Source organism: Kogia breviceps, chromosome 3 (genome assembly GCF_026419965.1).
Source record: "Kogia breviceps isolate mKogBre1 chromosome 3, mKogBre1 haplotype 1, whole genome shotgun sequence".
Lineage (NCBI taxonomy): Eukaryota > Metazoa > Chordata > Mammalia > Artiodactyla > Physeteridae > Kogia > Kogia breviceps.
In genome coordinates this window covers 50,246,369-50,273,027 of record NC_081312.1, presented here as the reverse complement: position 1 = coordinate 50,273,027, position 26,659 = coordinate 50,246,369, and the positions used below count along the sequence as shown (strand labels likewise).

Here is a 26,659-nt window from a genome sequence, read left to right as displayed (position 1 = left end):
CTGGGATATCAGACTGGTGCTTTGTGACCACCTAGAGGGGTGGGATAGGGAGGGTGGGAGGGAGATGCAAGAGGGAGGAGATATGGGGATATATGTATATGTATAGCTGATTCACTCTGTTATAAAGCAGAAGCTAACACACCATTGTAAAGCAATTATACTTCAATAAAGATGTTAAAAAAAAAACTGGTTTGTTTAGCTTAGTGCTGGAGAGCTGGAGAATGCTCCACTGTTGGGTAGACCAACTGAGGTTGACAGCGATCAAATCAAGACATTAATTGAGAACAATCAATGTTATACCACATGGGAGATAGCTGACATACTCAAAATATCCAAATCAATTGTTGAAAATCATTTGCACCAGCCTGGTCATGTTAATCTCTTTTATGTTTGGGTTCCACATAAGTTAAGCAAAAAAAAACCTTGTTGACTGTATTTCCACATGAGATTCTCTACTGAAACACAAACAACATGTTCCATTTTTAAAACAAATTGTGATGGGCGATGAAAAGTGGATACTATACAACAATGTGGAATGGGGCAAGCAAAATGAACCACCACCAACCACACTAATGGGCTGGTCTTCATCCAAAGAAGGTGATGTTGTGTATATGGTGGGATTGGAAGGGAGTCCTCTATTATGAGCTCCTTCCAGAAAACCAAATGATTAATTCCAACAAGTACTGCTCCCCATTAGACCAACTGAAAGCAGCACGTGACAAAAAGCGTCCAGAATTAGTCAACAGAAAACACATAATCTTCCATCAGGATAATGCAAGACCTCATGTCTTTTTTTTTTTTTTTTTTTCGGTATGCGGGCCTCTCACTGTTGTGGCCTCTCCTGTTGCGGAGCACAGGCTCCGGACGCGCAGGCCTAGCGGCCATGGCTCACAGGCTTAGTTGCTCCGCGGCATGTGGGATCTTCCTGGACCAGGGCACGAACCCGTGTCTCCCGCATCGGCAGGCGGATTCTCAACCACTGTGCCACCAGGGAAGCCCAAGACCTCATGTCTTTTGATGACCAGGCAAAAACTGTTACAGCTGGGCTGGCAAGTTCTGATTCATCCACCATATTCACCAGACATTGCACCTTTGTATTTCCATTTATTTCGGTCTTCACAAAATTCTCTGGAAAAAATGTCAGCTCTCTGGAAGACTGTAAAAGGCACCTGCAACAGTTCTTTACTCAAAAAGATAAAAGTTTTGGGAAGATGGAATTATGAAGTTGCCTGAAAAGTGGCAGAAGGTAGTGGAACAAAAGGGTGAATACGTTGTTCAATAAAGTTCTTGGTGAAAATGAAAAATGTGGCTTTTTTTAAACTTAAAAACCAAAGGCACTTGTTTTGGCCAACCCAATATATCATTTTCTTCGCTCTTCTTTCCTTTTTGCATCTTAGACTTACCAATTGGGATCATATTCCTTCTGCTTAATGTTTATCTTTTAGTGAGGGTCTACTTGTGCCAAACACATTGGTTTCTGTCTGAAAATGCCTTTACTTTGCCTTCATTATTGAAAAATATTTTCACTGATAGTCCTTTTCTGTAATGTCATCCTTCTCTACTTGATTTCAAGGTTCTTCTGTCTTTAGTATTCTGTTGTTTCACTATGACATATGCACATGCACATTTCTTTTTATTAATTCTGGCTGGAATTCTTAAATATCTGGTATTTTCTATTTCTGGAAAATTTTTCAACATAAATGCTTCAAATATTGCCTTTGCCCAAGTTAACAACATTTAACTTGCTGTATCTACTGAATTTTAAATCTGTAATTATTTTTCATACCTAGAAGGCCAATCTGCGTAGATATTTCAAATCTGCTTCTTTCGTTTATTACCTTTCACTCATAGCTTCAAAAATCACTCTTTTATTTATCCAGTTTTGTCATAGAGTATGTAATTCCAAAATCTGATGTCTTCATGATTCCGTTCTGTTGTTGTTTCTGCTCTTACTCAAGGCACCTTGTGTCTTCTGCAATTTTTGACTCCGAGCTCTTATTTCTTATAATTTTATCTATGTGAGTTCTTTGAAGCACGAGTTAAAGGTAAGAGATTACATTCGCTTCTGCTAGGTGGCTGGATGCCCTACTCTAGGAGATATTTGCTACTAAGAAACCAATGTTTTTAAAGCCAAACAAATAGTGTGACTGAAATTCAAGACAAGCATTACTTTTTGTAGTCCCTGGTTGGGGGATGGGCTAATTTATTCCTAGTTTTCCCACATAAAAGGCCTTTGGGGGTGGTCCAGCTTTTTGTAGCATAGTGACTTTTCACCTAGGATGGGTCTTAGACTTTGTCTCCTATCCTTTATGCCCTATGTGAAGGATCTAAAAGGCAAATCACAATTTTATTTGGTTGTAAACAGTTTCCTCAAGATTTAAGCCTGCCTCAATACCTTGGCCATTTCTCCAGGTTTTAGCATTTCATGATTCCTTACTTAATTCCAAAACACTCAACTGCTTTGTGTCTCAGTCTCCTCATCTACAAATGAGGATATAATAAAATCACAGAGAATTCCTTTGAGAATTAAGTTAATATTTCTAAGATATATATAAGTACCACATACGTGTCTGTTATTATCACTTCTACTGCACTGGTGTATTTCAGAAGATTAGAAAAATTTAAATCCATCACTTTGTGGTTTTTTTTTTTTTTCAGTAATAGTAAATTTAGATAAGGTAACTGGCTATTGAGCAATTAAAAAGAGAAATCTAATCAATTATTTTATACTATAGCTTTTAGCATGTCAATTCTGAAAATGGAGAACTGAGTAAAGCTATATGTTGTTGCTTATATTATGAGGAATACAAAACAAACTCCTTAGGACAGCTAAAAAGTACTTTTTAATTATTATTAACTATTACATAAAATTAAGGGGGTCCTGGAACCAGTTCTCCAAGGATACCAAGGGATGACAGTATATCCAGACTCTTCATTTTCTCAACACCTTTGCTGCTACCTTGGTCTAAGCCACTTGAACTCTAGAATGAATTATGGTCATGATATTCCTGCTTTAGACCTTGATATCAACCTTCCCTATTTTCTCCCTCCCACTCCGTACACTACATTGAATCTGTTTTTAACACAGCAACCAGAGTAATCCTTCTGATACTAAGGTAAGATACTATACTCTGTTGCTCACAACTCTCAAAGGTTTGCCTTCTTGCTCAGAATAAAATCCAAGGTCCTTTCGATGGCTGAAAAGACCATAACTTATCTGGCCTTCTACTTCCTCTCTGATCTTATCTTCTGCCACCCTTCTGGATCAGTTTAGAAACACTGGGCTTTTTATTTTCAAGCATGCCAGACACATTCCTGCTTTAAAGCTTTTATCCTTGCTGTTCCCAGTGCTTGGAATGCTGTTCTCTTAGGTATCCATTTGACCTGCTCCCTCACTATATCAATTTCTTTCTTCAAATATTACTTCATCAGAAGTAAAAATCATTTAAAAGGCATCCAAATTGGAAAGGAATAAGTAAAATTATGTTTGCAGATGACATATCTTATTATGTAGAAAACTAACGATTCCACCAAAAAACCTGTTAGAACTAATAAACAGATTCAGCAAAACTGTACAGTTGACCCCCAAACAACACAGGTTTTTGAACTATGTGGGTCTACTTACATAGGCATAAGTGAGTGATACTTAACATAAAATTAACAATGTGTTAGTTTTCTTACTATTTTATAACTTTGCTTTCAAAGAAACACTACTGTACCTGTGCCTCTCTCCCTCATAAATGGAGAAAGTACATATCAGCTTATTATCACAGGTAAGTGTTTTTTTAAAAAAAAATGTAACTATGGGGCTTCCCTGGTGGCGCAGTGCTTGAGAGTCCGCCTGCCGATGCAGAGGACACGGGTTCGTGCCCCGGTCCGGGAAGATCCCACATGCCGTGGAGCGGCTGGGCCCGTGAGCCATGGCTGCTGAGCCTGCGCTTCCGGAGCCTGTGCTCCGCAACGGGAGAGGCCACAACAGTGAGAGGCCCGCGTACTTAAAAAAAAAAGAAAAAAAAAAAAAAGTAACTATGTTTTTAAGACTGTATTATATAACTTTAATACTGTCTGCTATAAAAATTTTATGATTCACTCATCAGTGTATAGGCTAGGCTACTATGAAGCAACTGTATTGATTACACTAAGCTACCATAAAGCAATCTTATTGCTGTTTCTTCACTATCAATGGATGAACTATTATACCTGTAAATAAAGATGAAACTCCTTCTCACATTATCTTTTCATTTTTTATGTCTAGGGTTAGAAATACATAAAACATCTGCAATGTTTTATACCACAAAAGAGAATATTGATGTCATTATGGATGACAATTCATCTTGTAAACAGATGATGTAAACTTATAGTATAGATAAATATGGTACAATACTATAAATATATTTTCTCTTCCTTATGATTTTCTCTTTTTTTCTTGGAATGTGCATTTTATTTTTAATTTTTTAACTTTTTACTTTATATTGGAGTATAGCTGATTAACAATGTTGTGATAGTTTCAGGTGTACAGCACCTTATGATTTTCTTAATAACATTTTCTTTTCTCTAGCTTACTTTATTGTAAGAATACAGTATATACTACATGTAACATACAAATATGTGTTAATCAACTGTTTATGTTATTAGTAAGGCTTCTGGTCAACAGTAGGCCATTAGTAGTTAGCTTTTGGGGGAGCTGAAAGTTATACTTGGATTTTTGATTGCACAGAGTGTCGGTGCCCCTAACCCCTGCATTGTTCAAGGGTCAATTGTAAAATACAAAATCAGTGCAAAAAAATCAGTTGCATTTCTATATACTAACAATGAATAATCAAAAAGGACATTAAGAAAACAATTCCATTTACAATAGGATAAAAAATATACTTAGAAATAAACTTAACTAAAAAGGTAAAAGACTTTTACACTGAAAACTACAAAACATTGCTGAAAGAAATTTAAAAAGACAAAAAAACATAAAGATAGCCCAGGTTCACAGATTAAAAGACTTAATATTGTTAACATGTCCATACTATCCAAAGTAATCTACAGACTCAACACAATCTCTATCAAAATCCCAATGGCATTTTTTTAGAAATAGAAAAAAATCATCCTAAAATTCATATGGAATTTCTTCAAGGGAACCCAAACAGTTAAAACCATTTTGAAAAGAGGAATAAAGTTAGGGGACGCACACCTCCTGATTTCAAAACATAATACAAAGCTACAGTAATCAAAATGGTGTGCTACTGGCATACAGACAGACATAAAGACCAGTGGAACAGAACAGAGAGCCCAGAAATAAACCCACATATATATGATTTTCAACAAGGGTGTCAAGACCATTCAATGAAGAAAAGACAGTCATTTCAACAAAAAGTGTTGGGAAAACTGAATATCCTCACACAAGAGAATGAAGTTAGATCTTCATCTCACACTATATACAAAATTTAACTCAAAATGGATTAAAGGTCTAAATGCAAGACTCAAAATTATAAAACTCCTAGAAGGAAACATAGATGGAAAGCTTCATGACACTGGATTTGGCGATGATTTATTGGATATGACACCAAAAGCACAGGCAACAAAAGCAAAAATAGACAAATGGGACTACATTGAACTTAAAAATTTTTGTTCATTGAAGGACACAATCAACAGAGTGAAAAAGCAACCTATGAAATGGGAGAAAATATATGCAAACCATGTATCTGATAATGGGTTAAAATCCAGAATACGTAAAGAATTACTACAACTCAACAACAAATAATCTGATTAAAAAATAAGCAAAGGATGTAAAAAGACATTTCTCCAAAGAGGGTATACAAATGGTTAACAAATACATAAAAAGATGCTCAACATTACTGATCATCAGAGAAATGCAAATCAAAACCACAATGAGATACACCCATTAGGAAAGCTACTATCAAAAAAAAAGAGAACAAGTGTTAGTAGGGATGTGGAGAAGTTGGAACCCTGATACATTGTTGGTGGTATTATAAAATGGTGCAACCACTATGGAAAACAGTCTGGCAGTTCCTCAAAAAATCAAAAATAGAACTACCATACGATCCAGTAATCCTATTTTTAGGTATATATTCAAAAGAACTGAAAGAGGATCTCAAAGAAATATTTGCATGCCCATGTAAGTGGGCACTATGAATATATATATATTCCTAACAGCACTATTCATAATAGTCAAGAAGCAACTCAAATGTTCATCAACAGAGAAATGGAGAAATCAAATGTGGTATACACATACAATGGAATACCATGTACCCTGAAAAAAGGAAGGCAATCCTGTAACATGCTACAACATGGATGAACCTTGAGGACATTACGCTAAGTGAAACAAGCCACTAAGAAAAGGGCAAATACTGTATGAGCCACTTATATGAGGTATTTAAAGCAGTCAAATTAAAAAACATGGAAAGTACATTGTGATTACCAGGCACTGGGGGGAGGGTGCAAAGAGGAACAGTTGTTTAATGGATATGAAGTTTCAGCTCTGCAAGATGAAAAATTTCTGGAGATCTCTTTCACAACATTGTAAATATACTTAACACTACTGAGCCATGTGCTTAAAAATGGTTAAGATGGTAAAGCTTTTGTTTTTTACTGTAATATAAAATAATTTCAAATTATGTAAATATAGATTAATTTAACCATTTCATTACGGTTGAATATTTAAGTTTAAAAAAATACTTTAAAAAAATACATATAGCCCTGGCAATCCCACTACTGGGCATATACCCCAAGAAAACCATTATTCAAAAAGACACATGTACCCCAATGTTCATTGCAGCACTATTTACAATAGCCAGGTCATAGAAACAACCTAAATGTCCATCAACAGATGAGTAGATAAAGAAGATGTGTTACATATATACAATGGAATATTAGCCATAAAAAGGAACGAAATTGGGTCATCTGTAGAGATGTAGATGGATCTCGAGTCTGTCATAGAGTGAAGTAAGTCAGAAAAACAAATATCATATATCAATGCATATATGTGGAATCTAGAAAAATAGTACAGATGAACCTATTTCCAGGGCAGGAATAGAAATGCAGATGTAGAGAATTGGGCGTGTAGACACAGCAGGGGAAGGGGAGGGTGAGACGAACTGGGAAATTAGGTTTGACATAAATACACTACTGGGCTTCCCTGGTGGCGCAGTGGTTAAGAATCTGCCTGCCAGTGCAGGGGACACAGGTTCGTGCCCTGGTCTGGGAAGATCCCACATGCCGTGGAGCAACTAAGCCCGTGCGCCACAACTACTGAGGCTGTGCTCTAGAGCCCACGAGACATAACTACTGAGCCTCTGTGCCACAACTACTGAAGCCCACATGCCTTGAGCCCATGCTCTGCAACAAGAGAAGCCACCGCAATGAGAAGCCCACGCACCGCAACAAAGAGTAGCCCCCACTTGCCGCAACTAGAGAAAGCCCGTGCACAGCAACAAAGACCCAACACAGCCAAAAATAAATAAATTTATTAAAAAGAAAAAAACGAACACATTAAAATAGACGTAAATACTGAAAAGCAAGAACATACCACTTAATCCGAATAGCTGACATTTGTCCTATTTGGCTAAACCTCCTACTTTGGCAATTGTTTCAAGAACATTAACAAGGCAAATTAATTGCTGTTTAAATCTTTATATACTTTCTGACTTTAAAAAAATTTACTGTACTTTCTGTGTTTATACTTCCAGGAAATAAGATGAGATATCATAAAGTAAAACTGAAAAAAGTTTTAAACACCTATTGAAAGATTTTAAAAGATTCCCACTTACTCTGAAAACTGATTAATCTAGTAAAATACATTTAACTTGTTATTTTATTTAAAAGTAAAATACTTCATGAATATTTGGACTATTGGACTATTTCATGAATACTGGACTATTTCATGAATATTTCCAATTTAGCACTTTAAAAAACAAACAATCAAACAAAAGAAGTATTGCATTAATCACCCTGGGCAATGATTTTATTAAGTTCCATCCCTGTATGCAAGGCTCACAGTTTTAAACAAATGATAATTTGCAAAATTTAAAAGTACTGTCATGTAGTTCCACCATAATAAGGGGATAATGGGAGGAGAGAAGAGATGGAAAGGCAAATTAGGATTCTGATGATCAGCTTTCCCAGGAAAGCTTGATCTTGTTCTGGCTGTCGGCTGGCACTAGCTACAGACTTGTTGAGCAAAACAAGCATCTGTAAAATGAGTTAGAGGGTAGGCTGAAATTCAGACACAGACAGGAAAACATGGTGACACACATCATCATAATATCTGCCTACTTTTATATAGCAGTCCTGATGCCTGACCAAAGAGATAACAAAACTCAAAATAGTATCATTGGTACTGTTTATTTTCAATACTACTCACTAGTAAGTCAAACTTTATTTAAATGTCACCATTTATAAAATGGTACCTACATTTAATAAGTATATACTATAAAAATGAGATAGAGAAATGGTTAAATCACTCTTGAAAATAATAATTTGTTTGTGTATATATACAAACGGCAACAAATATAGGGGAGAATACCCACTCATTTTCTTTATCAATTATTTTTGTGGTTAATTAAAAAAAGTTCTCTGTGCTAATCTATTTTTGCTCCTAACCCTAAGTTCACTTTAGGAATTTTATAAATATTAGAAGAGTCTCAAAAGCAATCTGTTTCAGTGAAATTTTAAGTATAATATTATAAAGTTGAATTACCAGGAACAAGTCAGTAAATCTGTAATATTGTAATATTCTAAGTCATACTGGCAAATGATTATCTTCTCATGTCTAAATAAAATTCTAAACCAGCTCATCTGTTAAATAAATACAAGGAAGCACTTCTGCATTATACTGGCTTTAGTGCAATTTTTTAAGAAGCTGCTGAGTACAGTCAAGAATTCACTTCTGAAATATAGCTGTCTCCAGAATTATTTGAGGTATCTGAACTGAATGTTGACACAATTCATTACTATACCATCCTATTTTTGACATAAAAACTCCCCTAACTCTGTTTCAAAAATGTGAAAACCACCATCTGCTTTGGCTTTTCTGAAAATGCTAAAAAAGAAAAAAAAAATGATATAAAAACCTACTATCAATATAGAAAACATTTTTTAAGGCACAAAACAAAACAAATCCACAAATAAAATGTAATGAAACAACCGAAATGAATAAAATCACTGTCACAAAGAGAAGACCAATTTCTCAAATTCTAAAACACAGATTATGAAAATAAATGAAACTATTTACTAAAAAAAGTATATATACTTAAAGCATAAGAAAAACTTATTTCTCAGGTGACTAATTTTATAGTTATTTACTAACTTTACTAAAATCACAATTACTATTAAGGGTGAATTGAAATCTAAAGATATAATAAATATTAAGACCTTATTTTCTGAACATCACAGATTAGAGAGGATATGCAGTATTAGTGCCACAGACAATAGGGCAGAAGCAGCAAGTCACCTACAAGAGGAAAAATATCAGGCAAGTCTTACAGTTTTCTCTAATAGTATTCAAAGGAGAAAACGTCTACAGATTTTTTGAGGATAGAAGAATGTATGCTGTACTAATTCTATATCTAGTCAACTGGTCATTCTCATTCAAAGACAACAGAAAGACATTTATAATGTTCCTTTGTACAAAGATATTTATTGAATGCCCACTATGTGCCTAAACTGTTTCAGGTGATGAAATATAACAGTAAAGACATATCACTATGCTCATGGTTCTTGCATTCTAGGAGAGACAGACATCAAACAAACAAATACAAAAAAAATAAGGAAAGTGTCAGGCAGTCACATGTCCTAGGCAGAGAAGTAAAATAACAAGGGCCTAGGTAACGACATTAAATTAGGTAGTCAGAAATGGGTCTTGGGCTTCCCTGGTGGCGCAGTGGTTGAGAATCCGCCTGCCGATGCAGGGATCACGGGTTCGTGCCCTGGTCCGGGAAGATCCCACATGCCGCGGAGCAACTAAGCCCGTGAGCCATGGCCGCTAGGCCTGCGCGTCCGGAGCCTGTGCTCCGCAACGGGAGAGGCCACAGCAGTGAGAGGCCCGCATACCGCAAAAAAAAAAAAAAAAAAAAAAAAAAAAAAGAAATGGGTCTTTACAAGGATATATATAACATTTAAGCTGAAATCTGAATGACCAGGAGGTCTTCTGGGCAAAGATTGTGAAAAACAGTACTTTAGGCAGAATACAAGAGCCAGTTTGATCTTGGACTGGTTAAATAAGAAGAAAAAAGAAAAGAGGAGTAGAGAAGGGAAAAAGATACATAATGAGTTCAGAGAAGTAGGGCCAATCACATAGGGTTTTATAAGCAAGGTTGAAAATTTGAATATTATTCTAAGTGGAATTTGGAAGCTCCACAAAGGTTTTAAGCAGGAGAGCACTACAATCTGATTTGTGTTTTAAAAAGATCATTCCGGTGGCTTTGTGGAAACTAGATGGTGGCAGATGGGAGGTCTGGGAGAAGAAACAGGGAGACGAGAGGGTAAAGATGGCAATTAGGAAAAGTAGATGGATTGAGGATATGTTTTGGAGGTTGAGTTCAAGGAACTTTCTGACAGACTGACTCGGGAGTGCAAATGAAAGAGAAATCAAGGACAATGCCTACATTTTTGGCTTGGCTAACTGCTTAGCAAAATGGGGAAGACTGAGGGAAGAGCAAGTTTGAGAAGAACAATTAACTTATGGATCAAAATTATATTATTCCTGATATTCATAGGAAAATCAGTGTGATGATATGATCCAACTTATCAACAACTGATACAAAATAAGTCAGTCAAAATGACAAGGACATGGAATGAAAGGACAAACAGTTGGCAGTGAATCTGTTTAAATATAAAACTAAGTCTAAATAATTGGTATCTTATAATTTTTTTTAAAAAGATGCAGATTAAATGCACACTCATGCCCCAGTATAATCAAAAAATTCTCAGACTAAAATATCCAAATAAACTAACAAACATCTGAAAACTGGGAGATGAAGAGGCAGGAGTATAAAGTTCAACATCTTTAAGCCTAGAAAGTCAATGCCTGTTTAATTTCTTAAGTTGGTAAGTTAAAAACACAAATTTAAGTATATTATTCAAAGTCTTAGAAGCCATCCTCTGATAAAACTACGGACTGTGTATCTTTCAAATTATCAGCAATAAAAATAAAAGAAATCTCTAGCCATTTTTTGTTTAAAACCTTCAAAAACATTAAAAAAACCCACAGTAACAGATGATTAATCATCTCACTAAACAATAATAAAGTGACTGACCTATCTATTACAAGGAGAAAGATTCAAACTGGATTGTAAAATAAAATTTCAATATGATTACTTACAAGACAAACCTTAAAAACCAATGATCCAGAAAGGATTAAAGTAAAATGATAGGCCCCAATATAACATCATTATCCATTTGTTATATGCTACCCAAATATAAACAAAAAGAAAGGAGGGTTGGCGATAGCAATGTTTGACAAAGGTATATTCAAAGCAAAAAGAGCATCAAAGAACACTAAAAATAACAATTCTATCAGAAAAAATGTGAATTCTGTAAGACTGTCACAAAGAAAATAAATCCAATAAAATCAATGATACATAAGTATCAACAGTAACCAACTAGAAATTATAAGAGGAAAAATGTTATTCACAGTAGCAAGAATCACCATAAATATGAAGGCCTGTGGCAAAAGCTATAATATTGTCCTGAAGACCTGAATAAGAAAAAATCCTCACTATTGTCAAATGCTAAGTCTTCTCAATTATTCTCACAAGCTTTCTGTTTACTTTGATAAAAATGATTTTAAAGTTCTCCTGGGAGAAAATTATTAAAACAGAAAGGAAATAACTGAAAAATAAAAGCAATGAAGATTATAAAATGCAATGAAAAGTCAGAGTAGTCAAAAACAGGATAATCCTGAAGTTACGAATGGGAGGGGGAAAAGAATCACTGAAACAGAAAACAAAACTCATACTTACATGGAAATTCAGTTCATGACAAGTGAGGCATTTCAAACCTGTGAATAAACAGCTTTGGAAAACTGTCTAGCCATTTGAAAAAGAACAGACCAAAGATCTCCATCACATCTTAGAACAAAACTGTTCCTGATGGAGCAAATATTTCAATGTTGGAAGGGGGAAAAAACTTGAAGAAATAGCAGTTGAATACCTTTAGAGTTGACTAGTACAAAAAGCTTAAGTATGAGGAAGAGAGGAATCGAGAAAGAGACACCAAATTTACCTAGGAGGGAAAAAATACCTTCCACACAGAAAAGTACCATATGCAGAGTACAAAGATAGAAGACAAACTGAAGAAAACTTTTAAAACACATGAAAAGCCATTAGTTTCAAAGTGTAAACAGCATCTAAAAATTAATAAGAAACTTCCCACTTAGAACTGCTTTTGCTGCAACCCATGGGTTTTGGATCATCCTGTTTTCATTTTTATATGTCTCTAGGTACTTTTTCAATTTCCTCTTTGGTTTCTTCAGTGTTCCATTGGTTGTTTAGTAGCATATTGTTTAGCCCCCACGTGTTTGTGTTTTTTGCACTTTTTTTCTTATAGTTGATTTCTAGTCACATAGCATTGTGATCAGAAAAGATGCTTGATATGATTTCAATTTTCTTAAATTTACTGAGGCTTGTTTTGTGGCCTAGCATGTGTTCTATCCTGGAGGATGTTCCACGTGCATTAGAATGTGTATTCTGCTGCTTTCCGATGAAATGCTCTCTATGTATCAAGTAAGACCATTTGGTCTAATGTCTCATGGAAGGCCTGTGTTTCCTTATTGATTTTCTATCTGGATGATCTGTCCATTGATGTAAGTGGGGGGGGGGTTAAAGTCCCCGACTATTACTGTGTCACTGTTGATTTCTCCTTTTATGTCTGCTAATATCTGCCTTATATATTTAAGTTCTCCTATGTTGAGTGCATATATATTTACAATTGTTATATCTTCTTGGATTGATCCCTTGATCATTATGTAGTGTCCTTCTTTGTCTCTTGTAACAGTCTTTATTTTAAAGTCTATTTTGTATGACATAAGTATTGCTACTCTGGCTTTCTTTCGATTTCCATTTACGTGAAATAACTTATTCCATCCCCTCACTTTCAGTCTTTATGTATCTCTAGATCTGAAGTGAGTGTCTTGCAGGCAGCATATATATGGGTCTTGTTTTTGTAACCATTCAGCCAGTCTATGTCTTTTGGTTGGAGAATTTAGTTTGTTTAAGGCAATTATCGATATATATGTTCTTAGTGCCACTTTGTTAATTGTTTTGGATTTGTTTTTGTAGGTCTTTTTTCCCCTTTTTTCTTCTCTTCTCTTGTGATTTGATGACTATCTTTAGTGTTTGGATTCCTTTTTCTTTTTTGTATGTATATCTACTGAAGATTTTTGGTTTGTGGTTACCATGAAGTTTTTGTATAGGAGTCTATATGTATACAAGATTGTTTTAAGTTGCCGATCTCTTAATTTCAAATGCACTTAAAAAACCCTGCATTTGTACTCTCCTCCCCTCATGATTACTGTCTTTAATATCATATTTTACATCTAATTATTTTGTAAATCCCTTAACTGTTTATTGTGGATGTAGATGGTTTTATTACTTTTGTCTTTTAATCTCCCTACTAGCTTTGTGTATGGATGATTTCCTATCTTTACTATGTGTTTGTCTTTATTGGTGAGCATTTTCATTTTGTAATTTTCTGTTTCTAGTTGCGGCCTTTTCTTTTTTGCATAGACAAGTTCCTTTAACATTTATTGGAAAGCTGGTTTGGTGGTGCTGAACTCTTTTAGCTTTTGCTTGTCTGTAAAGCTTTTGATTTCTCCATCAATTGTGAATGAGAGCCTTGCTGGATACAGTATTCTTGGTTGTAGTTTTTTCCCTTTCATCACTTTAAATACATCATGCTACTACTTTCTGGCTGAGGAGTTTCTGGTGAAACATCAGCTGATAGCCTTATGGGAGTTCCCTTGTATGTTATTTGCTGCTTTTCCCTTGCCACTTTTAATATTCCCTCTTTATCTTTAATTTCTGCCATTTTAATTACAATGTGTCTGGTGTGTTCCTCTTTGGGTTAATCCTGTATGGGACTCTCTACTTCCTGGAGTTGGGTGACCATTTCCTTTCCTGGGTTAGGGAAGCTTTCAACTAGAATGCCTTCAAATATTTTGAGACTCCTATAATGTGAATATTAATGTACTTGATGTTGTCCAAGAGGTCTCCTAAATGGTCATTTCTTTTCATTCCTTTTTCTTTCAGCAGCAGTGATTTGCACTACTCTGTCTTTCAGCTCACTGATCCATTCCTCTGCATCATTTATTCTACTGTTTACTCCTTCTAGTGTATTTTTCATTCAGTTATTGTATTCTTCATCTGTTTGGTTGTTCTTTATGTTTTCCAACTCTTTGTTAAAAACTTTTAACTTATCACTCTGTGCATCCATTTTCTCCCTAATTAAATTTAAAAGCTTTTGCACAGCAAGGGAAACCACTGACAAAACGAAAATACAACCTATCAGATGGAAGAAAATATTTGCAAATGATATGAGTGACAAGGGATTAATATCCAACATTTAAAAACAACTCATACAACTCAACATCAAAAAAGCAAACAACCCAATCAAAAAATGGGCAGAAGAACTACATAGACATTTTTTCTAAAGAGGATATTCAGATGGCCAACAGGCACATGAAAAGATGCTCAATATCAATAATCAACAGGGAGATGGACATCAAAACCACAAGATATCACCTCATGCCTCTCAGAATGGCTATCATCAAAAAGAATGCAAATTAACAAATGTTAGGTAAGGATGTGGAGAAAAGGGAACCACGCACACTGTTGGTGGGAATGTAAATTGGTGCAGCCACTGTGGGAAACAATAGGGAGGTTTCTCAAAAAACTAAAAATAGAACTACCATATAACCCAGCAATTCCACTCCTGGATATATATCTGAAAAAACAAAAACACTAATTTGAAAAGATACAGGCACCCCAATGTGCATGTATCTTTCATACATGAACATTCATAGTAAGCAAGATATGAAAGCAACCTAAGTGTCCACCAACAGCTGAATGGATAAAGAAGATGTGGGGGTGTACACACACACACACACACACACACACACACACACACACACACACACTAGAATACTACTCAGCCATAAAAAAGAATGAAATTTTGCCACTTGCAGCAACATGGATGGACTTGGAGGACACTATGCTAAGTGAAATAAGACAGACAGAGAAAGCCCAATACTGTGTAATATTACTTATATGCAGAATCTAAAATATACAACAAACTAGTGAATATAACAAAAAAGGAGCAGACTCACAGATACAGAGAACAAACCAGTGGTTACCAGTTAAGCAGGGGGGAGAGCAATATAGGGGTGGAGGAGTGGGAGGTACAAACTTACTGGGTGTAAGACAGGCTACAAAGATGTACTGTATTATACAACATGGGGAATATGGCCACTATTTTGCAATAACTGTAAACGTAGTGTAACCTTTAAAAATTGTACTAAAAATTAAAAATTTTAAAAATCAATTAAAAAAAACACATAACCTTACAGAACTAAACAAAGCCTAACTATAAACAATTAACAATACTAAAATGGCCAGGCATTAAAATCACATCATCAAGCATTTACTGGACTTCTATGTGATTCTTTTGGGGTGGAAGAATTTAAACATTAGTCATCAACCTTTGTATATGAGTGAACTCTAACATAAAGGCAGCAACTTTAAAAACCCAAGCAGTGAGAAATTCCAACCTTTCAAAGAGTTTTAATTTACAATCCCAGCAATTAATCCTTATCTGTTAAATAATAACATCATATAATGCTACACCTTCTTTTTTATGGTTTCTTGAGAAGTCAGAAATGTAGGATTTTAAAAATATATTCATTAATTCATTACATGAATCATAATCAAAAGTAGGCCATGCCCTTAAGTAGAATAAGTGAAACTGTGCTATGATGAGCCCAGTGTACTTGCTGAAGGCAGATAAGGGATAAACATCTTTTTTTTTTAACATCTTTATTGAAGTATAATTGCTTTACAATGTTGTGTTAGTTTCCGCTATATAACAAAGTGAATAAGCTATATGCATACGTATATCCCCTCCCTCTTACATCTCCCTCCCACCCTCCTTATCCCACCCCTCTAGGTGGTCGCAAAGCACTGAGCTGATCTCCCTGTGCTCCCACTAGTTATCTATTTTACATTTGGTAGTGTATATACATCAACGTTACTCATCTCTCACTTCATCCCAGCTTACCCTTCCCCCCTCCCTGTGTCCTCAAGTCCATTCTCTATGTCTGTCTTTATTATTGTCCTGCCCCTAGGTTCATCAGAACCATTTCTTTTTTTTAAGATTTTATATATATATGTTAGCATATGGTATCAGTTGTTCTCTTTGTTTCCTCTGCAAAAACAGCCCATTCATTATCTGGACTATAACTGTTCCTTGAACATAACCTGAATATTTGCTCAAGTAACTCAAGAAGAGGCAAATGCTTGCATAGTTCTATTATATTATAGTCTCTTCTATGTGTGTTAATGACATTTTGGAGACCATCCTACACTTACTAACTAGAACTTAACTAGAAGACTCTAAAAGGGTAGTTTTATAATGATTTCTATTAACCAGGAAAAAAGATACTGTGTCATATCTGAAAGCTTATTTTTAAAGTGTTGCAGCATATGCTACCTCAGTAATCTCTCCCTAATGAATCATACATATAATGATCAAAACATTGTATTTGAAATGTAAAACCATTTTAACCATGCAAATTAAGAAATTGGTATAATTATGGTGACACAATTACTCTACATGTCTAACTTTATGAAGCAGCAAGTGAACAGATCAAATATTCACTCACCTAGTCAAAAATTACTACTCCTCACTCCAGTGACATTCTTTGCATAAATAGGAAAACCCATCCTAAAATTTATATGGAATCTCAGGGGATGTTGAAGAGCCAAAACAATATTGAAAAAGAAGTACAGAACTTGGGGTTTCCCTGGTGGCGCAGTGGTTGAGAATCCGCCTGCCAATGCAGGTGATATGGGTTCGTGCCTGGGTCCAGGAAGATCCCACATGCCGTGGAGCAGCTGGGCCCATGAGCCATGGCCGCTGAGCCTGTGCATCCGGAGCCTGTGCTCCGCAATGGGAGAGGCCACTACAATGAGAGGTCCGCGTAGCACAAAAAAAAAAAAAAAAAAAAGTAGTACAGAACTAACGACACATACTTCCTGATTTCAAAACTTACTACAAAGCTACTAAAATCAAAATAGTGTGATACAGGTACTCTACAGACATACAGACCAATGGAATAGAATAGAGAGCCCAAAAATAAACCTTCGCATATACAGTTCAAATGATATATATGTATATATTTTTTTGCGGTACGTGGGCCTCTTGCGGCATGTGGGAATCCTCCTGGACCGGGGCATGAACCCGTGTCCCCTGCATCGGCAGGTGGACTCTCAACCACCACTCCACCAGGGAAGCCCTGTTCAAATGATTTTTGACAAGAGTGCTAATAAGACAATTCAACAGGGGACTTCCCTGGTGGCACAGTGGTTAAGAATCCTCCTGCCAATGCAGGGGACATAGGTTTGATCCCTGGTCTGGGAAGATCCACATGCCGTGGAGGGACTAAGCCCATGTGTCACAACTACTGAGCCTGCTCTCTAGAGCCCACATGCCATGAATACTGAGGCCTGCATGCCCTAGAGCCTGTGCTCCACAACAAGAGAAGCCACCATAACAAAAAGCCTGCACACTGCAATGAAGAGTAGCTGCATCTTGCTGCAACTAGAGAAAGCCTGTGCATAGCAACAAAGACCCAACGCAGCCAACAAGAATTAACAAATAAACAAACAAAAGACCATTAAACAGAGAAAGGACAGTGTTTTCAACAAATGATATTAGGAAAAAATGGCTATGCATAAGCAAAAGAATGACGTTGGACCCTTACCTAACACTGTATACAAAAAATTAACTCAAAATGGATCAAAGACCTAAAACTATAAAACTCTTTGGAAAAAACATGGGCAAAAGCTTCACGTTATCAGATTTGGCAATGATTTCTTGGGTATGACACCAAAGGCACATAATGATCAAAGCACAGGCAACAAAAGAAAAACAGGCAAACTGGACTTCAAGAAAATTTATACATTTTGTTTACCTAGAGACACTATCAACACAGTAAAAAGGCAACCCACAGAATGAGAGAAAGTATTTGCAAACCATCTTTCTATGTAATTATCAAGGGATCAATCAAAGAAGAAAACATAACAACTATAAATATTTATGTACCCAACACAGGAGCACCTCAATACATAAGGCAAATGTTATCAGACATAAAAAGGAGAAATCAATGGTAACACAATAATAGTGGGGGACTTTACACCAAACTGACACCAATAGATCATTCAGACAGAAAATAAACATGGGAACACAGGCTTTAAATGACACAAGAGACCAGAGAGACTTAATTGATATTTTTAGGATGTTCTACCTCAAAGTGGAAGAATACACTTTCTTTCAAGTGCAAACAGAAGGTTCTCCAGAACAGATCACATTTTGGGTCACAAATCAAACCCTGGAAAATTGAAGAAAACTGAAATTGTATCAAGCATCTTTTCCGATCACAATGCTATGAGATTAGAAATCAATTACAGGAAAAAAACAGTAAAAAACACAAATACGTGGACGCTAAACAGTGTGCTGCTAAATAACCAAGGGATCAATAAAGAAGTCAAAGAGGAAATCAAAAAATACCTAGAAACAAATGACAACGAAAACATGACAATCCAAAACCGATGGGACGCAGCGAAAGCAGTGCTAAGAGGGAAGTTCATAGCAATTCAAGCTCATGTCAAGAAACAAGAAAAATCTCAAATAAACAATCTAACCTTACACTTAAAGCAACTAGAAAAAGAAGAACAAAGGAAATCCATAATGAGTAAAAGGAAAGAAATCATAAAGATGAGAGCAGGAATAAACAGAAACAAAGAAAACAATAACAAACATCAAAAAATCTAAAGGTTGGTTCTTTGAGAAGATAAGCAAAATTGATAAACCATTAGCCAGACTCATCAAGAAAAAAAGGGAGAAGACTCAAATCAACAGAATTAGAAATGAAAAAGGAGACATTACAACTGACACCACAAAAGTACAAAAGATCATAAGAGACTCCTACAAGCAACCATATGCCAAAAAAATGGACAACCTGAAAATAATGGGCAAATTCTTGGAAAAGTACAATCTTCCAAGACTGAACCAAGAAGAATTAGAAAATATAACCAGACCAATCACAGGTAATGAAATTGAAACTGCAATTAAAAATCTTTCAACAAACAAAAGTCCAGGACCAGATGGCTTCAAGGAGGAATTCTACCAAATGTTTAGAAAACAGCTAACACCTATCCTTCTCAAACTCTTCCAAAAAACTGCAGAGGGAGGAACACTCCCAAACTCACTCTACGAGGCAACCATCACCCTGATACCAAAACCAGACAAAGATATCACAAAAAAGAGAAAATTACAGACCAATATAACTGATGAACTTAGATGCAAAAATCCTTAACAAAATACTAGCAAACAGAATCCAACACATTAAAAGGATCATACACCATGATCAAATGGGGTTTATCCCAGGAATGCAAGGATTCTTCAATATACTCAATCAATGTGATATACAATCCCTATCAAATTACCAATGGCATTTTTCACAGAACTAGAACAAGAAATTTTATAATTTGTATGGAAACACAAAAAGACCCTGAATAACCAAAGCAATCTTGAAAAAGAAAAACAGAGCTGGAGGAATCAGGCTCCCGGACTTCAGACTATATTACAAAGCTACAGTAATCAAGACAGTATGGTACTGGCACAAAACAGAAATATAGATCAATGGAACAGGATAGAAAGCCCAGAGATAAACCCATGCACATATGGTCACCTTATCTTTGACAAAGGAGGCAAGAATATACAATGGAGAAAAGACAGCCTCTTTAATAAATGGTGCTGGGAAAACTGGACAGCTACATGTAAAAAAATGAAATCAGAATACTTCCTAACACCATAAACAAAAAGAAACTCAAAATGGATTAAAGACCTAAATGTAACACCAGACACTATCAAACTCTTAGAGAAAACATAGGCAGAAAACTCTATGACATAAATCACAGCAAGATCCTTTTTGACCCACCTCCTAGAGTAAGAGAAATAAAAGCAAACAAATGGGACCTAATGAAACTTAAAAGCTTTTGCACAGCAAAGGAAACCATAAACAAGATGAAAAGACAACCCTCAGAATGGGAGAAAATATTTGTAATTGAAGCAACTGACAAAGGATTAACCTCCAAAATATACAAGCAGCTCATGCAGCTCAATGTCACAAAAACAAACAACCCAGTCCAAAAATGGGCAGAAGACCTAAACAGACATTTTTCCAAAGAAGATATACAGATTGCCAACAAACACATGAAAGGATGCTCAACATCACCAATCCTTAGAGAAATGCAAATCAAAACTACAATGAGGTATCACCTCACACCAGTCAGAATGGCCATTATCAAAAAATGTACAAACAATAAATGCTGGAGAGCGTGTGGAGAAAAGAGAACCCTCTTGCACTGTTGGTGGGAATGTAAATTCACAGAGCCACTATGGAGAAAAGTATGGAGGTTCCTTAAAACGTAAAAACAGATCTACCATAGAACCCAGCAATCCCACTACTGGGCATATACCGTAAGAAAACCCTAATTCAAAAAGATACATGTACCACAATGTTCATTTCATCACTATTTACAATAGCCAGGATATGGAAGCAATCTAAATGTCCATCAATAGATGAGTAGATAAAGAAGATGTGGCTCATATATAAAATGGAATATTACTTAGCCATAAAAATGAACCAAGGTGGACTTCCCTGGTGGCGCAGTGGTTGAGAGTCTGCCTGCCGATGCAGGGGACACGGGTTCGTGCCCCGGTCCGGGAAGATTCCATATGCCGCGGAGCGGCTGGGCCCGTGAGCCATGGCTGCTGAGCCTGCACGTCTAGAGCCTGTGCTCCACAACGGGAGAGGCCACAACGAGAGGCCCATGTACCACAAAAAAAAAAAAAAGGAATCAAGTTGTTATTTGTAGTGAGGTGGATGGACCTAGAATCTGTCATACAGAGTGAAGTAAGTCAGAAAGAAAAACAAATACCGTATGCTAACGTATATGTATGGAATTTTAAAAAGCGGTACTGATAAACCTAGTGGCAGGGCAGGAATAAAGATGCAGACGTAGAAAACAGACTTGAGGGCATGGGGGGGGAAGGGGAAGCTGGGACGAAGTGAGAGAGTAGCACTGACATATATACACTACCAAATGTAAAATGGATGGCTAGCGAGAAGCTGCTGCATAGCACAGGGAGATCAGCTCGGTGCTTTGTGACAACCTAGAGGGATGGGATATGGAGGGTGGGAGGAAGGCTCAAGAGTGAAGGGGATATGGGGATATATGTATACATATAGCTGATTCACTTTGTTGTACAGCAGAAACTAACACAACATTGTAAAGCATTTATACTCCAATAAAAATGTGAAAAAAAAATGGGCAAAGGATCTGAATAGATATTTCTGCAAAGCAGATATACAAATGGCCAATATGCACGTGAAACGACGCTCAACATCACTAATCATTAGGGAAATGCAAAAAAAAACCCTACAATGGGATACCCCCTCACATCCATTAGGGTGGCTGCTATAACAAATAAAGCAGAAAAATAACAAGTGTTGTAAAGGATGTGGAGAAACTGGAACACTTGTATAGTATGGACAGGAATATAAATTGTATAGTCACTGTGGAAAACAGTATGGTGGTCCTCCAAAAAAATAAAATATAAGAATTCTGGCATGGATGGTGGTGATGGTAGCACAACATTATGAATGTATTTTATACCACTGAACTGTACACTTTAAAATTGTTTGGATGGCAAATTTTATGTTCTGTGTACATTACCACGGAAGGAAGGAAGGAAGGAAGGAAGGAAGGAAGGAAGGAAGGAAGGGAGGGAGGGAGGGAGGGAGGGAGGGAGGGAGGGAGGGAAGGGGAGGAGAAAGGAGAAAGAAAGAGGAAAAAAAAGAAATTGGAGAAAAAAGAAAGCTACTACTGCTCTCATTAGAAACTATTAGGATATCAAAATAAGTAAATAGTTTCAGGTTTTATACAGTTGTTTTATTTTCAAAGCAAATTACTCAGTATGTTTTAAAACAGTCTTCAGACAGACAGAAGTGTAAGAATATAAGCATTAGGCTAAGACCAGAATTATTAAACCTATCAATCAACCAGGGAATGGCTGACATATAAAATATAATTATCCTGAATTTCACGAAATATTCCCCCAAATGAATGCTTTACTAATCAAATTCTCATAAAAGCTAAAATTGAAGTCCAGATATTTCACTATCATCTTACAAGAAAATTAATTTAACATTACTGCAACATTACTTTGTTTGTCGATGTGTCTTTGAATTTTTGAATGTGCATATTTCAGACTTTAGCAACAAAACTACTGCATCAAATTCATCTTTAACCAACAACCTCCAGTGGAATTTAATGTAACCATATAGGAGATACCCTTTTTATGACAACATAAGACTCTTTTGGAAGAAAGAAAACAAGGAAGGAAATATGGAAAATGCTTTTAAGTGATATATTTATGAACTGCACAAGAAAAGTGTTCAAAAATTGTCTTAAGAGTTTTAATACATACCAGGCTCCAATTTGATAATTTTTACTGCAGCCAGCTCTCCCGTATGTATATTTCTGGCCTAAAATAAAAATGAAAGTAAAACTTTTAAAAAGTCTGTCAACTATATAAAAGTTACTTGGTACTATGTTAACTAGTTGCTTATCAATCAGGCTTTTAACAAAACTGAAAAACAAAATCTTTATTTCCAGTGAAATGAGTATACTCATTTTCCCAATAAAATATAGAAAAAATACACACACACACACACACGATTCTCTTTAATCCCACCACCTAAAAACAACTACTGTTTAAAATTTTGGTGACCTTCCTCCAAGTCTTTTCTTATACTTACTTTTCTTAATTAAAAAAATTACTCATGGTTTTTATATATTTTATAAATATAGTCCTAGGTCATTAAAGGAAAATAAAAAACCAAATCACGTGTATCTTACTACCCAGAGGAAAAAAGTTAACACTTAGTGTTCGTATTTTCTTTTATGCCCTGTGTATGTGTACTCAAGTGTGTACGTGTTATAGATGTGCCATCACAGTCTTCGACAACATGATGTGCAATGCTGCCTAATTTTCCACTGATGGTATATATAATTTATTTAACTTATCTGCTATTAATGGACACAGGATTTTAATATTATTTTGGAATTATAAATAGAGGAATATATATATATATATCATAGCTTTATATCTATCCACAGCCTTATTTCCTTCAAATAAATTCCTAGAAGAGAAACTACTTACCACTTAAGAAAATATCATGGATAGATTTAGAATAATTAATGATTCAATGATTATCACTGCAAATATTTTAGCACATATCAAAGTTTATCAGTAAGGCAACCTATAAACATAATTGTTAAGTTAAAAAGTATGTGGATTTAAAATGGACATATTGCTATATTGCTCTGAAAAAAATTATGGGGATTCATACTCTCACCAACCTTAGATGTTAAATCTACATCTGCCAAGTTCTATTATAGATGCAGATTTTTATTTTATTTTTTTAAAATTATGTACTTTCTCAGTCCTCTACATAATTTTAAATGTCTATATAATAGTTCATATAACCATTCTCCCTTACTGTTAGATATTAAGGATGTTATACATAGTCTTTTCATTATTTAAGACCATTTCTTTCAAATGGCTTCTAAGGTATGAGATTACTAGGTCGAGGGTATAAACATGAACATTTAAGGCCATCAACACATACTGCCAAAATAGTCTAAAAGCAGTGTGCCATAATATTGTCAACACTAATATGAGTGCTCATTTTCATTACACCCAGTGTGGCACACTCTATGTGGAAATGCTATTTAATAATCTACATTTTTCATTTTAGTATATTAGATTTGAATATGAATTTTCACACTTGGCATAAATAAGGAGCATATGATAAAACAGAAAAGAATGACAAAGAATGTAGGGAAGAGAGCCTCAGGAGGGATATTTTCAGAAATGACATATAGAGGGTGAGAAAAATAATAGAATGGGGGAGAGGGATGCAGGGGGAAAGTCACAAACAGAAAGGTAGAAGAAAAAAGGATTTTTTTCTACAGCAGCAGTCTCAAATATTTTGTGATGAGAAGTTCATATTTTCCTCATCTATTGCGGTAAATAGGGTAAGGAGGAGTCTCAGGAAGAGAAAACAAACATTTTAACTCACCCCATCCATGGTTACCCTTCCCCCAACTGCAAACGCATTTAGAGAAATGGGAAAAGGTCAGCCAGAAGCCTCACACCATTCCTGCCCTCTCCTCTTCCTTGCCTGTGACAAAAGAATTGCCTCAGGTCTTTTCCCCATTCCTGAGATCTTTCAGCATTTTATATCCATACAGTGGAATATTATTCAGTGATAAAAAGAAATGGGCCATCAAGCCATGAAAAGATATGAAAGAACCATAAATGCATACTGCTAAGTGAAAGAAACCGGTCTGAAAAAGCTACATACTATATGAGTCCAACTATATGACATTCTGGGAAAGGCAAAACCATAGAAAGAGTGAAAACAACAATGGTTGCCAGAGGTTGGGTGAAGAGTGATGAACAGGTGAAGTACAGTGAATTTTTAGGATGATGAAACTATTCTTGGATGAAACTGTAATGGATACACGTCATTAGGTATCTGTCAAAATCCATAAAACTGTACAACACAAAGAGTGAACCTTCACATAAACTGTGAACTATAATAATGTATCAGTACTGGTTCAATAATTGTAATAAATACACCACACTTAATGCAAGATGTTAATAAAAGGGGAAACTGCATAGGTGGGTGGGTGAGGTGTGGATGAATGTAACTCTATGTATCTGCTCAACTAATCTGTAAATATAAAACTATACTAAAATTAAATCTATTAATTATCTTTAAAAGAATATACATAAAATTAAATTTTAAGTATATTGATACTTTCAGACATATTGTGTCAATTTTTATGATTAGAATCAACACAAATATGTTGAATTTCAATTTAACAGAACCAAAATGACGCAAGAACCAAGGACACCTTCAGTTTGGAGATTTTGAGGGACTCGGGAAGGAACAGATCACTGGAAGATTTGAACAATCACAGAACCACATAAAATAAATATGGTATTTTAAAATTCAGCTGCACCATGCGTAAGCCAAAATATACTATATGTCGTTACAGAAATTTTAAAAAAAGAATATAAGCTATAAGTCCCACTGGCAGGGTAAACACTTAAGTGTCAGTCTCCATTTTGAAGACATATTTCTGTTCTCTCCAAATGAAGAACCGATGGGCAAATGTTCATACTCTGTAATTTTCCAGCTGGATTTTTAAAACAGAAAGCAGTACCAGGCTCTTTTATAATGAAAGGCAAAGAAGCTTTCAGAAAAAAAGATCTAAACAGAGACTTTACAGATTCAATTTACTAAAGAGATCTTTCAGAAATTTAACTATACAATTTCACACTATAATCCAGTGGAGTCATATGCAATACTAGGTTTTGAAACCCAACATTTCCTTTCAACAAATTAAGTGTGATATTCTCAAGTATTTTTGTTTTTAACTTTAACACACAAGAATTTAAAGATCCTACACTGTGTTTATAAAAGGAACTAACAGAAATACTACAGCACCTCTACAAAAAGATCTAAATATATTTCTGAGTTCTATTTATTTTAGTAGGTTATTGCTATACACTAATATTTAGACTTAAGGGTATACTGAACACCTAGAAGTCCAATAAAATATTTTACTATAGTTTATCTCTTATTTAATTCTTTATTAATCAGGAATTAAAATTATTAGGTGGAAAAAGATAAACTAATAATAAATGGGATCAATGTCACTATAAAATCCATAGACGAGCCATTCCACTTAAATTAAGTTTCTATTCTCATTGCCAAGGTGTTTCCCTTATCTCTTAATATTTCCAAGTCAATTTACTATTGGAGATGTATTTTTACTCAAACTCTCCTGTCTGATTTTTAATTCATGGTAAAAAGTTAAATTTCCACTTGCACCAAGAAAAAAAAATTAAAGATGTTTATCTTCCTAACTTATCCATTTCTATTTCAACAATATTATGCAGTTGCCAGCTTTATAAGCCATGAACTTTCCAACATGCTGTAAAATTTTTAACGTGACTAAAAAATAATTAAAGGAAAAGTCTTGAGTTATCAACAAAGAATAGAAAGATATGATTTAAGGCACAGTACCTCTCAGTAGTGAGGAAGCTGGAAGATAATTTCTTTTAACAGGGGTAAAAAAATGTAACTGGCAAGTATTGACAGACATCTAAAAGTTATAGCAACCAAGATGGTCACCATGAAGATAAATGAGATCAGCTCTTGTATTCCACTTCACTGTTCTTCACATTAGGCCCCTCATCCTATCCCCAGGTAACTTCCTTCCAGCATTTCTTA

General features: G+C 35.4%; 1 protein-coding gene across 2 annotated transcripts in view; it reads right to left on the bottom strand.

The window, feature by feature from the left end:
• The window catches only part of MAP4K5 (mitogen-activated protein kinase kinase kinase kinase 5), a 147,236-nt gene that overhangs the window by 101,118 nt on the left and 19,459 nt on the right, over positions 1 to 26,659 (bottom strand). For both annotated transcript variants that reach the window (XR_010839564.1, XM_059057085.2), the window contains exon 3: positions 22,777 to 22,834. Coding sequence is in view for 1 of the 2 variants with exons in the window: in XM_059057085.2 (XP_058913068.1) it covers positions 22,777 to 22,834 (58 nt within the window). In the remaining variant the exon portion in view is untranslated. The remainder of the gene's footprint in view (positions 1 to 22,776; positions 22,835 to 26,659) is intronic.